The sequence below is a fragment of the Lissotriton helveticus genome, chromosome 4_1, assembly GCF_964261635.1.
Source record: "Lissotriton helveticus chromosome 4_1, aLisHel1.1, whole genome shotgun sequence".
In the NCBI taxonomy this organism is placed as follows: Eukaryota; Metazoa; Chordata; class Amphibia; order Caudata; family Salamandridae; genus Lissotriton; species Lissotriton helveticus.
This window is the reverse complement of record NC_136063.1, coordinates 361,592,402-361,609,560: the sequence shown is the minus strand read 5'-3', so window position 1 is coordinate 361,609,560 and position 17,159 is coordinate 361,592,402. Positions and strand designations below refer to the sequence as shown.

Here is a 17,159-nt window from a genome sequence, read left to right as displayed (position 1 = left end):
TTGTACGACCTTGGATGGCCTTAGACGGCCCGCCCTTTGCCCGGGCTTCGCTCGCGGTAGGCCCGAAGCGGGAAGAGGACCAGCTGCGGCAGATGACAAGGCGCACTGCAGGCTGGTCCTCGCTGTCCCGCGATGAGGCTGTGGGTGGAGAACACCTAGTCCCAGTCCAGTACTCTTTTCCCAGCTAACCAGCACCCGCACACTCCACCACGAGCGGCTCCTGCACAGCAGGGGCCGCGAGGAGTAATGTCCTTTGGGAGAAGCAAATCAGGAATCCCCGGCGTCACCAGCTCGCACTTCGAGCACTGCAGAAAGAACACCAGGTAGGCAGCAGCAACTGAGAGATTTATCCAGGCGGTAGGCGGAAGCGGGAAGAGGACCAGCTGCGGCACATGACAAGCCGCACTGCAGGCTGGTCCTCGCAGTCCCGCGATGAGGCTGTGGGCGGAGAACGCCTAGTCCCAGTCCAGTACTCTTTTCCCAGTTAACCAGCACCGCACACTCCACCACGAGTGGCTCCTGCGCAGCGGGGGCCGCGAGGAGCAATGTCCTTTGGGAGAAGCAAATCAGGAATCCCCGGCGTCACCAGCTCGCACTCCGAGCACTGGAGAAAGAACAGCAGGTAGGCAGCAGCAACTGAGAGATTTATCCAGGCGGTAGGCGGAAGCGGGAAGAGGACCAGCTGCGGCAGATGACAAGCCGCACTGAAGGCTGGTCCTCGCAGTCCCGCGATGAGGCTGTGGGCGGAGAACGCCTAGTCCCAGTCCAGTACTCTTTTCCCAGTTAAGCAGCACTCGCACACTCCACCACGAGGAGTAATGTCCTTTGGGAGAAGCAAATCAGGAATCCCCGGCGTCACTAGCTCGCACTCCGAGCACTGCAGAAAGATACAATCAAGAGTTAAGACATACCTGAGCCTTTAGATTACTGCTTCTGTAGGGAAAATGGTCATATTTTCATATGCTAAACATGATCTCACGTCCATTTCCATTTCACTCCAAAGAGTGTTGGAACTCCTTGTCATGAACATGATCACTCAAAACCTCAGAGGTGTTTCTAACAGGCAGAAGCTGCTGTGTGAATGTGAAAATAAAGTACTTGAAATAACTCTAAACAGTTTTCAAACCCCCAACACAAATCGTATCTGTAGCACTATGCGAATATCTTTCTCTGGGTCAAAATAAAGTCAATATTCAGAGTGATTATTTTTACATTGCAATTAGCAATGCACCAAAATGCTCCAGTACTTTATGGGGCTACGTTATGACCAAGTAACAGGAAGTTGCTACTCAACTAAGGTGTTATCATATCCACAATAACACTGAAGTCTATAGACATGTTATCCTGTGCAACAGAGATGAAAAGTCCTTGGCAATCACCATATCTCTTGTATGTCAGTCACATTACTATAGACAATGGTTTTCAATGACTCTAGCGGCCAGAAAGTTAAAAATGTATGAAGTACCATATTGCATTTACCTTTTATCATAGTTTCACTTCTACCTTAGTTATAAACCTCAGAGGCTTGAGAAACAAGTGATTGCTTTTGAGTCAAATGGAATGAATTCTCATAAAAAATATTAGAATTGCAAAAAGCCACCACCCAATGGTGAGCTGTGATTTCATGCTACAAAAATGGTGTTTTTGTTTGAGCTAGTTGAAAGTCAAATTGGCGGTTTTCAGTTCAGAGCCTACTAGCAAGCTGGCAGTTGATGACAGTGGCACTGAACAGAAATTAGGATAACCAATTAGTTCACCAACTGGCTTCAAATGTTGTGTTCGATCCATAGTAACTAATGCTGCGAATGGACTTCACACACGACGTAGGGTCCCACATACTGATATGTGAGCTGGTTACAGTCAAAATCTTTCAGAAGTTGTGGCACTAAAGGGCCTAAGTGTGTCTATTAGATCGTTGGCACACACTGCTGCAACTCACACACTGATTTACAGGTATATGAAGATAATGGATTTAAACCATAATATCTCAGAACACCAGACCTTTGGATAGAGTTCAAACAGTTGTAGGCACAGTACAAAGAGTCTCTGTGAATAAAACACATCCAAAAGAAATAGAGTGAAAAAAATCCTAAAATTGTTATTTGGTTTAGGGAAAATTATACAAGCACCTACAAAGCAACATAGATTAATGACTGTTTTACCAACAAGCACTGCCCTTCAATGGTCCCTGTGGTATATAGTAAGGTGTGTTTAAAGCGAGCTATTGTCACACTTTTATGGCTACTGACAGTCTTGGATCTTTGAATCATCCTCGTGGCAGATCCCACTGAGCTGAACCATATGCTCTGTAGTAAGGACAATCCTCAAGAATTCCTATTTCTTATGGGTGAGTATCATTTCAAACGACACACCATATTTAATTAAAATCCATGTTATTGCATGCATGCAGAGCTTTTTCATACCAGGTATAGATACAAAATCATCTCTTTTCTTCAGTATGTTACATTGGGTGACATAGACGAAGAGTGAATAACTGCATTTTGCATTACAATAGAATTTGCTTCATCAGATAAATCTAGTTCTATAGAAAGTATTGACACACTTTGCTTGTGATACCTAATTCTATATTTCATATGTCCCAAACAACTAATCAAGGGTTTTACCTACTTGAGCTAAATGAGTTCACCAGCTTGTGCTGTACCAGTAAAGGTGATTGACTGAAAGTCACAAACTATGCCGGCAAAAGATCATAATGAGCATGAAGGCACCAATGCTTGCAATGTGCAGACCTTTGTCCTTACACCCATACTCAACTCTTTTTGCACCCAAAAATGGTATGATATATTAACTGTAAACAACTGTCTTTGTTCTTACTGTGTTGCAGCTGGTCATACACATGCATAAATCTACTGGACCTTATAAAAACAACATATTCGGTACCAAAATATGTGTATGGAATTTATTTGTCACCAAGTGATCCTGTGCATGCATTCTATGTTGATGTCATGTACATTGGACAGACAGATACCAGTGATGGACAGAATGGTGAGTTTTGTACTCGTAGAGTACCCATTTACACTCTTTGTATTATTAGTTTTACTAAAACAAACACATTCCATAACGTTTTCAAAGTGTAATGCTCTTACATTCAGTCCCTTAATGTTCCAGTCCAGCCAGACCCTCCATTTTGGATTTGAACTCCCACCATAGGCGTATTTATTAAAATCATGCCTTTAGTTTCTAAGACCCTTGGGCTCTTTATAGCCATTTAATATCCAAGACTGTACGTGAGTCTATGACCTCAACTCCAGCTCCAACCATCTAAAGAAAGCACATGATTGTGACTTTTGGAACATCTTCCATAGCAGTGCTTTCACAAACATTTTAGAACTATGACTCAATTTCGGATCTTGCTTAAATGAACACTGGCAATTTTGTAATGTAACCAAAGCATCATGTGCTAGCGCACTATCATTTACTGACAACATATTTTTCATTTAAATGACCACGAAATTTGCACATATGTACTGTTTCACTGATAAAATTATATTGCACACAAATAATAATGTGTGGAAATTGGATTTTTGTGTGGATATTTATCATTTGTGCTTCACTAAGTAGAGTGTCTTTATTTGTTTTGATCCTAGTGAAATCTTTATTTTAATCACACTTCAGAATTACAAACAATGTGGTTCATTTTTGCTTTCCTAACTGCTGAATTTGTTAATTTACAGGTATTTACATTTTGTAAAGTGCCGAGCAAGATTGTTGCATAATTCACTTTACTTTTCTTTCTCTGTCTGCACAGTAAGAGGAGTTGCTGAACACCAATCCCCTTGTTAAAACAATAAGCAGCTATTTGCCAGACGACATATCTGCCATTTGGCCCCTGTGTTTGAAGGGCAGCAAATGTGACAAGATAAATACTGAATTTAAAGGCATCTTTATTTATTGCTAGTACTTTTGTGACCCACCAGAAATCAGCTCACGACCAACCAGTGGGTTGTAACCCAGAGTTTGGGAAATGCCAAACTAAGATATTCAATTTGTGTGTACATTTGTTACCCACAGCTGTAAATTATACTTCACATTAAAATGTTGCAAGGCTGTAAAAATATTAAAATCAAATATCAGCATGATAGTTCTTTGAGAACACCTTACAATAGTTTGAAATATATCTAAAATAAATATTTTTATCCAGTATTATTTCAAGATTTCTATGTAGAAAAGTTTGCTCGTTTTATTAAGAGGTGCTGTTCAGAGGTACAACATATTTCCCCCTAAAATGTCCAGACTGAAAATAGCAGGTGTCCTATTTTACCACTACATACTTGTAATACAGAAGCCTCCGGTAACTCCTGTTACCAAACAAATTGGGCTTCACTGCCAACTCCAAATTAGGGTTTTTGCTTGGTGAATTCATAATCTATGGATTTTGTACAGATAGGAGTAAATGGAAGAGAACAAAAATTGGGTCCCACTTTAGTGTATAATTATTAAGAGGACTTGACTGGCACCAGAAACCTGAACTGTTTGGAGGCTCCATAAAACATGACTCAACAACCTCCTTTCTGCAAACCTAATATAAATTGGATTCACAGGACGTAGAGACAAACGTCTGGGACCTCCTGAGAGGTTGTCACTGTTAGACCTGTCAGTCTTAGGGTGGGCTTCCCCCAAATGTTTTGCCTACTCCCCTTCTATGTTTGCTGGATTTGTTTTTATTGGCCTTAGGACTCTGTGCACTTTACCAATCCTAACCAGTAATAAAGGCCTTGTGCTCTCTCAATTAAGCATGGTACAATTTGCGTACACCGAATTAGCATGTTTATTTTTCCTTGTAAGTCCTTAGTAACGTGGTTTATCAAATATTCAGAGCTTGTAAATTAAATATAACAACAAGGAGGGGAGGGGGATCAAGTATGATCCACTAGGGCTTAATTTACCACTCAAGAGGAAAAGAGTGGAAGGTCCTGCCACAGTCGTAGCCCTTAGCAAAGAGTACAACAGAGAGGAGACTGGGCTGTTCCTAGGAGACGGGGTGAAAGACAGTCACTGTGGTGAAGGGGGTGTTGCTCGAAGGTGAGTTAGCCCTGGGTATCCATTATGTTGGATATAATGGCCTCACACACCCTTGCGAGTGTCATGCTTCATCATAGGCAATGCTCCTAGTTGGGCAGGCGGTGCACTACCCAACGGGCACACCTTGTCGGAGATCTTCTATCCAACTGCCTATGGGTGAAGTGGGGGTGGGGGTCCAGAGCAGAGTAGATGGTGTGGGTGAAGTTAAAATGAGGCACAAGGTACCGGAAAGCAATTTTATTCTGGTGGTCCTCTGCCGCACGTAAAATCAAGTGTAGTCTGTAGTCGCTGGAACCTATGTTTCCAAAAGCGTTACAGTACTAGGGTGTGAGGGATGTGGTCAACATGTTTCTCGCTTCAAGTATATTAACTGCGATTCTTCAGGACCTAATATTTAAAATAACTACTATCTACAGAAGCTTGACCTCATAGAGTGTCAGTTCAAAAAAAGCAAACAAGTTGTACTACCTGTTGTAGACCTATTCTTTGCCTAAATTGGGAGACAAAAGAGAACGTTACCACAGGTAAGTGACAATCTAGAATCTCTGTGGTGATGGTGAGCACACTGTGACAACATAACATACTAGTGAATTGTGTGGCTAGTATGTGGCTTAAAACCAAAGTGACTGATAATTGGTAGAAATGAGTAAGGAACAGTTGTGAGATATAGATAAAGTTAAAATTAAAATTAAAATAGCAGCGCCAATCTAATCTGGCTAAGTGTCCAAACAAGTCGGTGTACGTTACTCACCTACTAGCTAAAGTACATAGGTGTCAACAGAACCCGGCAGGTATGACATCAGGGGGGAGCCTTAGTGAGTGAGGCTGGGAAGAGGAAGATGAATGATGGCAATTATTAGGGTTTGCAGAGGTGATGTAGTGTTAGCATTTAAGCTAGAATGCACACTGGTGTATTGCTGAGGCCACATGGGTACAGGACTAGTGGACAGTGCTGTCGAGTTCCGTCAGGCATCATACATTTAGAACAGTTGTAAATTAAATGCCACCACTTATTGTGCCACCAATTTAAGAAGACCTTTATAGACATGTCTCAGGCTTGCCATTTTGTGCAGTTTTAAACTGCCTTTGTGAAATGGCAAAATAAACTGTTTGCAAGGCCTAAATCTTCCTTTTTCATACAAATAAGTCACCACTAGGGTAGACCCTAAACAGTCCATAGGGTGAACAGCGTAATGGGCAGGGTGCATTGCATTTAAAAAGTTGGACATGTTTTACATGTCCTGGCAGTGGAAAACTCTCAGATCATTTTTTTAGTATTGCAAGGCCTACCTCTCCCATAGAATAACATTGGGTTACATTATTACATTTATTACTTAATAACCTTTGCTTGGGAGCAGGTAGGAATATCATGTTTAGTGTCTACTGAATTGCAATTTAAAAATATCTATAATCCTAAAGTTAGTTTTTAAGTCACCATCGTAAAAATGCTACTTTTAGAAAGTTACAATATACCAGAGGTCTTCAAACTGTGGGGCATGCCCCCTCGGTGGGCCATAGATGGGTTCCCAGGGGGCACAGATTGGTCTGTAGTTCCTTGTACATAAAGATAGCTTAGAAGCGTGAAACGTTTGTTCTGGTCTTCATTTACATGCAGCAGTTAAAGCCTATCAAAACAGTGTGAGGATGGTACAATTCAGTGAGATGGGGGCAGGGTCAGTAAGTGTGAAATAGGGATCAAATACATAGCTAAAAAGAAGAAATATTCAGCATTTTATTGTTTTTTGTTCACTTTCCGGTAACTGCATATAAAAACATTCACAGCCTCATATGAAAAAGAAATGCAAATTAACATAATCAAAGAAAATATAAATGTTTACCTCAGTTGGCTAATGTGATCACTGCAGATGTCTTTTGTATTTTACAACTGTATTATGCTGTATAAAACAGGCTGCTGCAATCGAAAAACAAGTTGTTTAAAAATACACATTTTAGTGCTAAGCATTCAGACTATGTCTAGTGTAAATATTTTTTTAGGTGTCCATTAAAAGGATGCTCTCCTTTTAATCAACACATTTATCACCTCTCAAAAATACTATTTGTCACCATGAGGTTGAGTGACTCCATTAATTAAAAGCTACACTGGCTCCAAAGCAGCCTTTAACCATTGCACACATTTACATTTGTTTCAGTTAGCAGGCACCTTGGTTTTTATTTTTTATTTATTTTTATTTAATGCGATTTTATATAGCGCAAACTTTACCAGAAGGTGTCAGAGCGCTTTACATAAGAACCAGTTGCAAAACATAAGGACTAAGAATTACAAGCGTTACATAAAAGATACAAACAGAAAAAAATGTGCAAATGTACAAAATGTAAAGTCACACAAAGAAGAGACTGGTGATTAGAGTTATCTCTATATACATAGGGAAGGGCTACGAATGGATATACTCTAAGAGTCACATAGGAATGGCAGATAGTACAAAGGTCTACTGCATATACTAGTGATTAGAGTTATCTCTATATACATAGGGAAGGGATACGAATGGATATACTCTAAGAGTCACATAGGAATGGTGGAGAGTACAAAGGTCTACTGCATATACTAGTGATTAGAGTTATCTCTATATACATAAGGAAGGGATACGAATGGGGATGGCATGTTTCTTCTTTAGTTCTCTACTATTCATTTCACAACACAGGAGCTCTCCCCCCCCCCCCCCACCCTGTGTGAGTGGGCAGCAGAACCCAGTAATAGCAGCCTTACTATGAAAAAGAATAAGGGGTGCATTTTCCTTGCTAGCATTTGGACCCAAGTAACCATTGTTGTGCATGGAAAAGGTCCACAGCAACTGGGGGGTGGGGTTGGGGGGCGCTAAGGGGCTTTTTTGTTGTTTTTTTACACAAAGCAGGCGAAAACCTGCTTTGGGCATCAGGCCTAGATGTAATGGCACAACTGTGGGTATCATTGGTGCTGCAGCTGTATTAGAGGCCCAGGAAATACTTGGCGTGCCAATGTTTCTTTAAGCCTCGAAGCAATGGCCCAAGGGAGGGGAAAAATGAAGCAGAGGAGACACCTTGATTTGGGCATCAGAGAGATGGGAGCGAGAGGGATTGCGTGAGATGTGAGCCCATGTTGCTAACAAATGTCAGAAGTGACAGTAAGGCAATAGCTATCATTAGTGAAACAGGTGCAGTGACACTTTTGCTCTGGGAAAAGTAGCATTGTGGCACATGGTACCCTTGGTGCAGAAAAGGGGGCAGCATGCAGTAGGTCATTTTCTTTCAGAATGAGACCGGACTAGTTTTGATATTGAAGTGATCATCAGACATGATGGGGAAGGAGTGAAAGAAGGGGTGATAGCCTGCTTCTCAGGGCTACACCCATCATTAGTGCAGCAAGTGGAGTGTAAAGGGGTCCACAGCACCCAAATTATTGGCTGTCGGGTTTTTGGTCAATTCTGTTCTTGTTCAATGCTGCTGCTTTTTATAAGTCCCACATTTAGTGTGGATTACGAGCAACAGAAAAGCACCACTGAAATGATATCATGATCCCCGTCCCTGTGAAAAATCCCTCCTTTTCCCACCCCCCAATCCTTGCCATATAGTTATGGAGGGGGGCCCAACTTGAAAATATTTTGCTTGGGGAGGCTCAGAGCAAAAACGTTTAAGGACATCTGCAACATACACCACAGGAGTCACCTATAAACCTAAAAGAAGCTGAGTATAACTGATATAAAACAAACTGTTTCCTAAAGGTTTTATTTAAAGAACCAATAATACATTTAATACCATATTTAAGAAAGTCTATTATATAATCCAGGAAAACAGAGAAAGAGATACGGCCTAGGTATGCCTAAAAGATATATTAAATGACAATTAAGGATCAAGCAGCATCAAAAATACAAAAGTGAAAAGTGCCCCAAGTGCAATGTGCATAAATGTGCTCAGAATTGTGTCAATGCAAAAAAACAAATGATGGACGGAATGCTGAACAATGTCAAACACTCACCCCACGTACAGAGATTTCAGCCTAAATACATTGTTTTTTTGCTCACCATGCCATTCCAGTCTGGACCCAGCCATATGCAAATCAGTCTTGACCCTGCTTCCAATGGGAACAGTCCAACTTGAACTGCCAGGTCCTTCCTGGACTAGAAACAAGAATCCTGGGACCAGTTTCAGAGTTTCACACCTCATCAGCCAGGATAGCTTGACTCTGGCGGCATGGTGAGCATGGGACCTCTGGCTGTTCATACTCAACCCACTTAGGGGGATAAATGCAAAAAGAACAAATTATGGACGGAATGCTGAACAATGTCAAACACTCACTCCCTGCAAAGAGATCTGGGCCTAAGTCCGTAATTTTTTTTTTCCCATAGGGAGTGATCCGGCGGAAACGGCATACATTTTTTAATCATTCACTTTATCCCTAATTTATTACAATCAGGAACTTTTCTATAACCAAGGGGGTGGGCCTATATAAACTCAAGAACCACTTACACATATCAGGTCCTCCAATTGATCTTTGGTAGAGCTAATAGGGACTCAATAATAAGAGGCGGATGCTATTTCCCTCATCAGGACCTATAAGGAAGGAATAGCTTGTCCAACAATTGTAATCACAATACACATTATGACCAATAACTCAATAATAAAGATAAATTCTGGATACTTATCAAGTTACTTTTTTCTAAATATTTCAAATATGAATGGTCAAGTACATAAGAAATCTTAAATTCTATGTTATTTCAATATTACAGGTAAATTCACAACAAGGATATTCAGTTCATTAACAAATACATCATATAATCAATAACAGCATGAGAGTGAAAAGAGAGAGAGAGAGAGAAAAAGAATAAACCATTGTAAATCAGTATGCAATTTAGAATTTCATACACACCTATATCAGAGAATACTAATGCACAGCGTGCAATAGTCAGAAATAGCTAACCCTTCGACCGAAAAGGTATAGCTTAATCAACATCACCAGCTGATGAAGTGCAAGATTGTCCAGATAGTCTCACCCAGGATTTTCAAGGTTAATAGCCAGCCAGAGTAGCATAGAGAGTACAGCAGCAAATGCTTTCTTCTCATAGAAACAGCTACTGCCAAGTTCTTTTCTCACGGTAATAATTATACCCCAAATGCTAAAAAGTTAAATCTCCCTAAAGTTGTGATTTCACAGTTCCACGTGATTCCACTGGTCAGGCTTATGGGGTGATCATTGTATCAGTCAGTTCATCTGGATTTCTTTTTTAAAGTTCTTTATTTAAAAATGAATGTCATCATTGCTCTTCAGAAGCAGGAAAATAAATTTTGATAACTCCATGCCCTCGCTCTCGCTTCTACATCAACTTGCAACATTAGTTGACAGAATTATTTATAGAAAGAAATACTCTAACCGTAAGAAGAAAATCCTAGTGATATGCTAAGCACAACTAAACAAATAAATCAGCTTTTTTTTAGAAATAGTGAAGGACAAAATACATTCTTCTGTGGCCTACATTAGGGAAAGGAACATTACTCTAGCAGGGTTTGAGGCCCTCATAGAAAAAGCATAAATCGTCGCTTTTTTCTGAGAAATAAAACACACACATTAATATTTTAGAAAAAGAAAGAAACACATAAAGAAATAGAAATTAAAGATTAATTTTCCTAATTAAATCCATAAGTATAATCTAACTTTTCAATAATCAAGCTATGATTGATAGTTGCTTTTCTCGTGTTATGAAGATAGGAAAAACATTTCATGAAACATTTTCTGTAAGAGTTTATTAGTATTTTTTATATTTCTACGTGCATGATTCTCAATGCATATTTATTCAAGTCCCTCTCATAACATCTTAGTTCATGTAAAAACACTTCATTATTTCTCCATGCTTCCAGTATGTAAAATGTTGCACTTTCTAGTTTGCTAAACATATCGTGCCCTTCTTGCATATTTTCACGTTGTACTTTCGAATATCCCCATGTACATAAATGTTAAAAACTAACAACATTAGTCATTGTTTTTGTTAATAAAATAGTTAGATTAGGCAGATTTGATCAAGCAAGATTATTTAGAGAATATCATGCTTCATCAGGGGCCTGGTCAAGACTGATTTGCATTAGGCTGGTTCCAAACTGAGGTGGCTGGGTGCAAACTGGGATGGCGTGATCAGCAAAAAACAATGGATTGAACCCAGATCTGTAACTGGGTGTGAATGTTCAACATGTTCAGCATTCCTTCCATCATTTTTTCTTTTTGCCTTTGTCACCCTAAGTGTGAAGTTTGCCCAGACATGGGTCCCGTGCTCACTGTGCCACTAGATTCAATCTAGCCTGGCTGATGAGGGGTGATACCCCGAAACCCTTCCGAGGATGCTTGTTTCTGGTCCAAGGCGGTACTGGCTGGGCAGTTCGGGCTGGACTGTTCCCATGGGGCACAGGGTCATGACTGATTAGAATATAGCTGGGTCCAAACTGGGGTGGCATGATGAGCTAAAAAAACAATGGATTAAATACAGATCTGTGACTTGGGGTGAACGTTTGATTTGTTCAGCATTACGTTCATCATTTGTTGTTTCAGAAATATGCAGGTGGCGCAAGAAATTAAACAAAAAAACAAAAGGTGACAAGAAATAGCAATTTCATCGATGTGCATGGAATGATAGATAATTCATAGTAATTCCATTGCTCTTATAAGTATATAGTAGTCCACTTTTTTCCAACTGGTATAATGTCAATGGCATATTGACCTTCCATGATTCAATGGGTCATCATCAGGATAAAATGACTGAGGAAAAACCAAAAGAAAGAAGACAATGTTCTCATGCCCCTCGGTCCGGCATTGCTTCTGGATACAAGAGTTACACCATGCAGGCTTTATTTCTACATTGGGCCACCTCGGGGCCTCAACTTCTTTTTCATCTCAAATAGAACGCTTGGTTACTTACCGAATATAAGCCTGACTACCGATTTTGCAGCAATCCTTCTTCCTTTGAATGAAGCTTGAGTACTATACTTTCCCTAGAATGCAGCGTGTTTCTGATTTTGTAATTGCCAAATACTGCCAGAGCTTTTTTACAAAATCTCTCTGCTTCACATGCGTGGTTAGAAATTGGAGCAAAACGTATTTTTCCACTTTATCCAGAGAACCTCCCTTTGAAAGGAAACATATCTGTCCTACTACATTAATTGATTTCAGCAGCAACTCTCAAGGTTAACAAGACTACCATGGGCCCAATCAGATATTGTGAGTAATGAATTGATGCAGAAAATCTCTGAATCAAACAAATGAACTGAAGATTTGACCAGCATTAAGAAAATTATGTCAGTCTCTTTTACCATCTCCAGTAGTGATGCTCAAGCACGTTGTTTTACAACAAATTAAAGAATATCTGAAAGAACCAACCAAAACTTGGAACAATTGAGAGGAATATCTTGTTTAAAGACATTGATTATATTAGTAAAAAAGACCACTTTCAAACAAAGACTCCAGGGCAAAAATCTTTCACTGATCCTCTTTAAAGCACATTTTCTTGTCTACTTCTACCTACCCTTCTGTGTGGTTGAGTTTGGGTTGCACTGAATTCTGGAAAAATATGTGGCTCTTGCCCTGCTTTATCCACATAAGCTGTAGCACTGGTCATGTTTTTAATTATGCACAAGCAAATTTATGAGCCCAATTAATTTATGAGGATTGATTTTCTGTGTCTCATATCTTTTTAAATCTTCAGCCATTGCAGAGAGAAGACCACCAGCACTGGCCAACAGAGGGATATATATTAGTAACATTCAAGTGGATGAAACCCAGCCTACCCCACCACTTGCCGACAAGCAGTATACTGTGACCATCTCCACATTTGACTGTGCTTTTAATATACCACTGATAGCAGTTGCATTTGCTCAGGTTAGTAGACACACTCTACATTTTTATAAATGCAACATAATTTGAGGTTGGGGCTTTGAGATTACTATAATCTATATAATATTAGTCTAAACCTACAAATTTGAATCTCTTGATTTACTCATTTCAACTACCCAATATCGCTCTACAGTTTTTAACAACATGTCGAAGGAGTGAGAAGGGTACACAGAAAGTGTTAACAATGCCATAAGGTATTTACATAATGGAACATTTTGTGTATAACAAACGAGAGAAACGATTGCTTAAACAATTATCCTCCTGTTTGGTATCACTGAAACAAAGTTGTTTCCTTTCCCCAGTCATGACACTCCTTGGCCAATATAGAACCCGTTAAGTTAAGGCACACGGCTAGAGTGCCTTTATGGCCCAGCCAGTATCAACATGTGCTATATACCGTCTCCAGATATGTACTGCAACACATAAGGTTTAACCAATGTGACTGTCTGTAGGAGCATGACTCTTGAATATGCCATTAAGTGCATGCCCCTTACAGATTTCCTTTTTACTTTAATTCTGTTTCACACATTGTTAATTTAGAAATTCTGCATGTATTGGCCATGTCACTACTAGCAATTCAACGGTGAGCACTGTTTGCACTTTTTTGACATCGAAGACAGAGAGGATCTAAATGTCTACCTGTGTCCACACTTTACATTTACTTCATTTCTGAAGAGGAATCAGTGGGATAGAAAATATATGCTGTGATAATAAAACATTCCATATGATCTTCTAGGCACCGTACTTCCCTATACAGTCCTTCCTTAGATCCCTGGCACTTTATCTAAGGGTTTCAGCACACAGTTAACACATGGATATTAGCTGTAGATTGAGGAGTCATTGATCAGTATTGTGCAGTAATGAGGTGATGACAAGAGATCCATATGACGGCCTTGGAGTTGTAAACCTCAATTGATTCACAGCATTACACAAAAGCCTTTACATACATTCATGTATCAATTATGCTCACTACATTAAACTATTTTTACTTTAAAGGATGAAGCTGTTGACAGGGGAAGCATTGTGGAGTACAGAGGGTCTACATGGCCTGGAGATTCAGTGATTGTTGTTGAAAGAACTCAGGCTGCATCTCCTCCACTCAATGGAACCTTTGATATTGAAGCTTATGGAACAAATATCAGAGGTGAGTCACCTCTGCTTGAATAACTTTCATTTATATGCTTGATGTCTATCAAATATTTCTGAACTAAGACATGGCAAGTACAACATATTACGGAAGGCTGTTAGCATTGTATTTTAAAAAATAATATATGTTATTATTACATGAACTCCATACTTTTAAAAGGAGGTCATATTGTCATGGCATTAAATAAAGATGATTTTATCTCATCATCCTTTGTTGTACTTACAATACCATTTCATGATTAACTCTCTCCTCCCCTGCACTTTCATGAAGCTCTTGCAGACATGGATTTTACAGAAGGCCACAGCACTAGGCAAACACAGGAAGGTGTTTAATATTTAATACATACAAGCACATACTGTCGTTATATTTACACGAATGGACCTGTACTGGTTGACATACTATAATTTTGTATGTTCACAAACTCAGCAATGTCTCTGTGATCCAACGAGTTTCAAGGTAAACTCGTGGCTTATTGAAGGGTGCTTTTATGTGTCAAAAGCCTAACTAAACTCCTCAAATCACATCATTGATTGCCGTAGAAACTAATTGCTTGTTTAATCAGGGAAGAATCCTGTAGGTATGCGTATCTCATTACATATGGTTAAATCCAATGAACTTATGATAGTGCTGCTATTGAAAACTGACCATCTCATTGTAGAAGTAAGGCAAATAGTAGGAAGGGGAAGAATTGTTAAGAGTGTTTCCTTTGCTTGGAATGTGTCAGTGGGCCATGTGTAGTATCCTATACATCACTTTTGCCTGCATGTCTTAGATGGTGTGTGGAATGCTGAGAGGGAATGATTTAAAATAATTTAGTATTGCTGTGTGGAGTGGAACCTATAAGGGAAACAGTTTGGGCAGTCGCCGCGGGTGCAGGTAAGAGTGGTGGGCCGGGTGGGGTAGGGCGAAGTCGACAGGCGACGGAATAGGGAAAATAAAATAAAAAAGAAATAAAACCACTTATCTTGCACTCGCTGCATCGCTGACTCAGTGATGTGGTGAGCGCAAGGTAAGTGGTTTATTATAATTTTAATTTTATTTGACCTATTCTGTCATCTGTTGACTTTGCCCCACTGCTCCTACCTGCGACGGCCGTGCCTGAGTTTGAGGGAGGTTGGAGCACTGACAAGACCTACTCGCTGTTGCTGTAACCTAATGATCTAACATGAAATAAAGAACTTACTTCCTGCCTGAGTAGCTTCAGACTCTTGAATGGAGATACTGCACTCTAACTTCAACACCGGGTAGTGCTAGGCCTGTCCACTAGAGAAACTTCAGTAGACTCCATGGCTATACATAACTGTAGGAGAAAGCCCAGTTCCTGTCACAATCAGATACAATTTACTTTTGTTTTTTGGATGGAAACTGTTGGGTTCCTGGTACATAAATCTGAAGAAGCCCAATGCATTCCCTTAACTAACATGTGGATGGGTAAAAGTAATACATTGTGCAATATAGAAACAGTGATAGGGAAAGCAGGGATAGTAACTAATTCAGGATTGGGTATCATTATTCTATAAGATTCTTCAGAGGTGGTGAGCTGCACTGGGAGATCTCATTGGTAAGAGTTTGGAAAGTCACTCTGGCTGTAATGTACATTGGATGTCAAGAGGTGAGTACCTAATGCAGCCCTATTTGAAATAGACATAGTACAGTGGAGACATGGGATTAACAGTTTTGGCAGTGGCTTTTGATCTGATGAGTTCAGAATATTATGACAGGACCAGAAAACGCATTCACAAATCAGACTAGACCAGAGCTGAGTAAGCTAGATAGAGGATACCTATAGGTATCATGATCAATCAAAAAATACAGGCGGTAAGAAACTATAAGGGAATATCTAACCATGAGCGATCCAAAAGGGAACACAACAACAAATGCGAGGGATGCATAAACACGTGCAAACTAATATGAAGCAGCAAGCCACAATAACTAAACACAAATGTCAGGTATTAATTCCATTTCTGATTGACCCTTAAATCCTAACTCTGGCCCATTTTTCCTGAAACTGGCTTCAGACCCAGGATGTAGGAATGACCTGATAAAAAAGTTGAGGAAGAGGTCTAGTGTTTGAGTTCATTCAGTTTCCACCATTATGTTCTCCACTTTCTCGACCCCCAAACCACCATATGCCTGACATCACGTGTGCAGAGACTGAACCCTGACTTATAAATTTGGCTTCTGACCTTCGTTTTCCTTTAGTGGTGGTCTCCAGCACCTGAGAAGCATAATTAATACTATGTTTATGAGTAGTTATGCATGATATCTCCAATTAATAGTCAATGATTATGACTATCCATTAACAGGTTTAAGAGTTGACATCTCGGAAGCAGATTTGCAGTATGCACTGCAAAGCATTCCTGAAATGGGACAGGTGAAAGTGACTGACACGCATAGGAGCTGTGATGAATACGACAGGAAAATCCAGTGGTTAACTGCGACTGGCAAACAGCCTTTGTTACAGGTAAGAAACATATAAATTGAGCACATACCTCGCTGGGGGAAGGAGCAGCAGAGCCCTTTAGACACAGGAGAATAGCTCTTGAACATGTAAGACTGACGTGACCTCAGTTCAGAAGACACACCAGCACATTAAAATGAGCCATACAAGCATCATGGTGGTTACCCAATTCATAGGTTAGTAGTCAAAGCGGGCAGATTTGAGTTGCACTTTTGTCCTAGGTGTTCGAGGGAGAGCTCTTGGTGAGTTGGGATGAGCGTTTGGGTAGCTGGTAGCTTGCATGTGGTAAGTGTAACTGGCAACTCTCAATTACATCTTGATAATGCTACACTTACTTTCTTTGTCACCCCACTATTAGGTTGACGATTTTGGACTAACAGGAGAAAGCGCCACACTGGGTGGTATAGAACTGACAAAAGGGGGCCTGTTTCGGCAGAATATCTTAGGAGACCTGCTTCGTACCCCACAGAAACAGCCACAGGTATTAGAAGATTGCTGTTTTCAATGAGTGCGCCTGTAAGGCAGGATGCCTCATGTTGGTACGAATGGAATGATGAGAAAACTAAGCGTAATGAGAAGTGACTCCTGTAATCCAAACAGCATGTTTGCCTTACCATTTGCACTCTGCCTTTCCTTTAAGA

The 17,159-nt window shown here is 40.1% G+C and overlaps 1 protein-coding gene across 1 annotated transcript in view; it reads left to right on the top strand.

The window, feature by feature from the left end:
* The window catches only part of PKHD1L1 (PKHD1 like 1), a 466,042-nt gene that overhangs the window by 90,664 nt on the left and 358,219 nt on the right, over positions 1-17,159 (top strand). The window contains exons 17-21 of the mRNA XM_078686145.1: positions 2,846-3,006; positions 12,723-12,895; positions 13,907-14,054; positions 16,364-16,521; positions 16,877-16,999. Of these exons, the coding sequence (XP_078542271.1) occupies positions 2,846-3,006; positions 12,723-12,895; positions 13,907-14,054; positions 16,364-16,521; positions 16,877-16,999 (763 nt within the window). The remainder of the gene's footprint in view (positions 1-2,845; positions 3,007-12,722; positions 12,896-13,906; positions 14,055-16,363; positions 16,522-16,876; positions 17,000-17,159) is intronic.